This window comes from Schistocerca serialis, chromosome 4 (assembly GCF_023864345.2).
Source record: "Schistocerca serialis cubense isolate TAMUIC-IGC-003099 chromosome 4, iqSchSeri2.2, whole genome shotgun sequence".
In the NCBI taxonomy this organism is placed as follows: Eukaryota; Metazoa; Arthropoda; class Insecta; order Orthoptera; family Acrididae; genus Schistocerca; species Schistocerca serialis.
This window is the reverse complement of record NC_064641.1, coordinates 704,796,391-704,801,940: the sequence shown is the minus strand read 5'-3', so window position 1 is coordinate 704,801,940 and position 5,550 is coordinate 704,796,391. Positions and strand designations below refer to the sequence as shown.

Below are 5,550 nucleotides of genomic sequence, written 5' to 3'. Positions count from 1 at the left end.
GACCATCACACAGGACTTATAAACTGTATCAGGAGCAACTGCAAGTACTATGACAGTTAGGCGCGACATGAGGAAACTTGGATTTCATGGTCGAGCGACTGCTCATAAGCCACACATCACGCTGGTAAATGCCAAACGACGCCTCACTTGTTGTAAGGGGCGTAAACATTGGACGATTGAACAGTGGAAAAACATAGTGTGGAGTGACGAATCAAGGTACACGATGTGGCCATCCAATGGCAAGGTGTGGGTACGGCGAATGCCCGGTGAACATCATCTGCCAGCGTGTGTAGTGCCAACAGTAAAATTCGGAGGCGGTGGTGTTATGGTGTGGTCGTGTTTTTCATGGAGAGGGTTTGCACCCCTTGATGTTTAGCGTGGCACCATCACAGAACAGGTCTACATTGATGTTTTAAGCACCTTCTTGCTTCCCACTGTTGAAGAGCAATTAGGGGATGACGATTGCATCTTTCAACACGATTAAGCACCGGTTCATAATGCACGGTCTGTGGCGGAGTGGTGACACGACAATAACATCCTTGCAACGAACTGGCCTGCACAGAGTCCTGACATGAATCCTTTAGAACGCCTTTGGGATGTTTTGGAACGCCGACTTCATGCCAGGCCTTACCGACTGCAGTCGATACCTCTCCTCAGTGCAGCACTCCGTGAAGAATGGGCAGCCATTCCCCAAGAAACCTTTCAGCACCTGATTGAACGTATGCCTGCGAGAGTGGAAGCTGTCATCAAGGCTAAGGTTGGGTCAACACCATATTGAATTCCAGCATTACCGATGGAGGGCACCATGAACTTGTAAGTCATTTTCAGCCAGGTGTCCGGATACTTTTGATCACATAGTGTATATTATGTAGGCACAGGTATCAGATCAACTGCTTTCTGGTTTCATTGTACTCTATGAATACACTGTTGATAAGTTTTAATTTATTACCGTTTACTACTGTTTCCCTCCTCTTTTATTTTTCATAGAAATGGCAGACAGATCTTCAGTCTTTTAAAGCAAATGAGGCAGTGAACTTCATTGCTACGTCACCTCGTAAAAATATTTCCAGCCTATGGTTGGGGCCATTCTGCAATACAATGGATGTCCAGCGACGACAGCGAGGAATTAACGTATAGACTAGACAACAGCAAGTACACGTACCCGCATATCTTAAGTCACGACACACCGCAACAAGAACACTACTGTCCCAAGAATGCTGTACCAGTTCTTTTGCTAAGTGTTTGTTACTCTTATCTGTCAGCAGTGTTATTAAAATAGCCCTGATCGCTTTTTCCATTTTCTGTAATAATGCACTATTTCGAATCAATGCAAATTTTACCAATAAAAATTACTGCTTTAAAATAAATAACATCTATTATAAGCGAGACAAGCAAAATACCCTAACCGATCGGTTTTTCCGGTCCCTGTTCTATATACAATAATTAACTTCCTATGGAACCCTCACAGTCTGAATCGTACTGGGACTTGTCAAATCTATCGTTATGTACTGGATAACTCGATACACTCCAGAAAAGTACTATATGATACAGATAACTTCAAACTCTAATCTTACATTTCGTGTCATTCTAATGACATTCAGTAAAAAGTTTTTTACACTTATATACAGAATGTTTGTTCAAAGGTGAATATGACATAAATAATATTGATTTTATTATTTTTCGAATAACGGAACTATGTTTCAAATGTTCGATTTATTTCAAAATTTCATTGTCCAGATTTACTTACCTTTGAAGTCATTGACATTTCAATTGTTAATTATATACTTTCAAAATAACATAGGAAAAAATTATCGGTAAGTAGCTCATATGTTATGTAAAAGGATTTCTTCGATGTATGTGATATCTGTGTTTTTCTTAGCTTATTATCTACAAGTTGTTGTATGAAGTTGGAGGGAAGACGAGATGTCAAAGATGGTTTTGTATTACGCACATGCTGCGTTGTGACTGTAATTATTATATCATCATCATAAGTCGTTGTGCTCATTGCTCAGCGTCGTGACCCCATGAACGAAGCGTCTCCATCCCGGACGGTTGCCACCTTCTCTTAATGCCTGCTGAAGAGGTAGACCGGAGATCTTCTTGATTTGATCTATCAATCCGCTCGCTGCTCTTCCTCTTGGTCTCTTGCCCTCGATCTTTCCTTGCAAGATTATTTTCTCTAGATTTTCTCCATCTCTTCTCACAATATGGCAAAAGAACTGAAGAATTTTTTGGTGACTCAAAAAGAAATGCGTCTGGAGATATCGAGCTATTCAATAATAGACGCATTTGTTCTTCTTTCGGCCCATTTTATGTCTAGCGTCCTACACCAGCAACAAAGCTCAAACGCATCAATGCACTGTTTGTCTATGGCCTTGAGTATCCATGTTTCGCAACCATGAAAGAAGACAGAAAACACGAGTGTCTCAACCAGCAGGATCTCTGTGCTATTTGTTATTGCTCTGCTCTGCCAGATCTTGGTCAGCTTCTTCATAGCCGCTCGCCATAGTGTGATCCGTCTTCTTATCTCATTCACAACTTCCCGTGCTGCAGATGGTTGACCCAAGATAGATGCACTACTTCCAGGTCCTTTAATCGACCTGTGAGCTGGATCTGTTCTTCTCGATCAATTATCATGAGCTTGGACTTGCTGAGGTTGATGTCTAATCCATATGCCAGACTAATGTCCTTTTCTCTTGTTAGTAGCTCTGCAAGTTCATCTTCAAAAATGGTTCAAATGGCTCTGAGCACTATGGGACTTAACATCTATGGTCATCAGTCCCCTAGAACTTAGAACTACATAAACCTAACTAACCTAATGACATCACACAACACCCAGTCATCACGAGGCAAGTTCATCTTCGTTGTTGGCTAAAAGCACAGTGTCACCATCAAAACGGAGGTTGTTGATAGTTTCCCAACAATTGAGATGCCTTTGGTCCATCCATCAAGAGCTTTCCTAATGACGTGTTCTGCATAGATGTTGTACAGTTGTGGGGATAGGTCTCAATCCTGTCTCACACCTTTTGATACTCTGAAGGAATCAGACGTGCCGGCACTTGTCTTTACGGCTGTGAAGTGCGCAGACTTTTGATCATTGCTATCAAGTGGGGTGGGACACTAAACCCTGCAACCACCTGCCACAACTATTCCCAGACAACACAGTCAAAGGCTCTCCTATAGTCAAGGAAGCGGATGAAAACAGGAACATAACATGAAGCATAATTAGTTGTAAGCTATATAATAAATGTATCAACTTGAGACTTTTATTGTTTATATTAAGACTCAACATTAGATGAACCTAGCACCTATATTGCATACCTAAAGCCTGCTGTGCCGATTGTATGTAGAAAGGTGTAATGAACTTCAAGATAAGTCAAAATAATTATTTTCAGTTTTCATATTGAGAATGATATAGAAATTCTAACGGCCTTCCTGTATTCTTCAGCTGTTTAAGAAATTGAAGAAAATTGATCTAAAATAGTTTAGTCAGAACACCAGCCAAAGTTGCAAATTTCACATTTTTTATTTATTCCGTGACTAGTTTTGGACCGGGACCTATTTTTAAATCACTGTAGCAGGTAGTCAAATGGTATTGCTGGACATACAAAAACCATGTAAAAAATATATACGTACAGTGGAAACTCGATAACCGTCATCTTCGGGACCGTGGTCGTGACGGTTGAGCGAATAGACGGATAACAGAAACACTGTATTCCTTCAAAACATAACCTCAATTAATTATTTTATGTAGAGACACATATCACTTTCACAGTAATATAATAATATTTCGGAGCGAAAACAAATTAAACACGATTGTAATAGCAAATAAAACTATTTATTGCATGATAAAAACATCCGTACAGTAGCTACAAAAGTTGCAAAATACGTAATGTACAGTACTGTACTGTACTATAAACTTATAGGTGAAATAGTTTATCTAGCTTGGAAATAGTCAGTCAATTTCTTCTGCCTTTTTGATGTTCGAGCTTTCACCGCGGCGATATTTCGTATTTCTCGGAGCAGTATTGCTTGCGTTGCATTAGCCTCTTCTTGACTTTCAAACCATTCTATACACTTGGACAGCATTGTTTCGGCCTCTAAATGGCTAATAGTTTGTTTTTCTTCATGGTTTGAACACTCGTCTTCATCAGCTTCTTCTTCTTCTTCTTCTTCTTCTTCTTCTTCTTTGGTGGCACTTACGTTGGCAACAATTTCGTCATCACTCAAAATTTGAAAAAGAGGAATCCCCTGACTTCTTGCTTGTATAAACCATCGGTACATTGCAGTGTCCAATTCATCATATTTTGCAGGTTTCATTGTCTTTCTTGTTCGCACATCTCCATCCATGCTCTGCATTGTTGACACATGTTGTTCTATTTTATCAGCATCACGTTTTATATCGTTAACTGTTGTTCTTCCAATACCATAAATCAGTGCTACACTTGTTGCAGTTTCGCCCTTTCTTAAGCGTTTTATAATTTCAAGTTTTTGATTAAGTCCTAAAACAACACGTTTACGTTTTTGAGACATTTTATCAAGTCACTGTATCACACACACCTGCACTAAATACGGTAGTGTAAAATATTAGTCAATAAAGCTTATTCAAGTGGAAAACACGTAACAATGCACAGCCCGCTAGATACACTGCGTCAATTGCAGTCTTCTCGCCACAACTGGAAACCGATCCAGTGGTGATTGTTGTCTCACAAGTGAGACAAAGACAAGAAAAGGGGGAGATGTGTTAGCACGTCAACTGAAGGTCACATTTTATGTACCATTCTACAGCGGGCGGGTACATTCACTTCCCACTAAAATAGAGTAAATAAACAAAGCGAACGCGTCACTGCATCTTAAAGCATTCTGTTATTACAGTATTATTGTGTTGTTACAGCAGTGACGGTTAACAGAAACTGACGGTTTAAAGAGTGACGGTTAATCGAGTTTTTACTGTATTATGAAGGGCAAATGGACAGTTACCGTTTATACATAACGAATCATCGTTACAGATAGTCAAAATGGTAGTGCCGGAAATACTAAAACCATACCAAAAATATATACGTATTATGAAATGCAAATGAACAGTTATAGCGCATACAGATGAGCTGTAACTGGGAAGGCATTTCGATTTTTTGATAACGTATAGAATCTTGAGCTGTGATAATTGAAATTTTATGATTCCACTTCGTACTGATGATGATAACAAAGACACATTTCCCTATTATAGGAAACACAGCTTCGTGAAGGTTGAGAGTGATATTTCCGGTGAAAGATCGTAGCGGAAAGTAACGTCAGTAAAGTCGCCAGACGGTGTGAGCCAGAAACGGCGAAACAGACGAGCATCGTCCAGCTCTGTTTATAACCGCGGGAGTCCTCTAATTAAGAGCGCCAAGTCCTCTTTCTCTCGAAGGACTGCAACCGAGAATTCTTTGACACAAAAACGACAGTGGAGACCAGCAAAATAAAAATAGAGGCGGAGTAACCGCAGTCCCGCGGCGGCAGTAACCGTACTCTATATAGCAGAGCAGTATCCTCTTGCATCTCTTTTCT

General features: G+C 40.1%; 1 protein-coding gene across 1 annotated transcript; it reads right to left on the bottom strand.

Annotated features, from left to right (window-relative positions):
• Nucleotides 1-3,936: 3,936 nt before the first annotated feature.
• Nucleotides 3,937-4,533, bottom strand: LOC126474706 (uncharacterized). The gene has a single exon (XM_050102183.1). It carries the CDS (start codon nucleotides 4,531-4,533, stop codon nucleotides 3,937-3,939), a length of 597 nt encoding a protein of 198 aa, XP_049958140.1.
• Nucleotides 4,534-5,550: the final 1,017 nt, after the last annotated feature.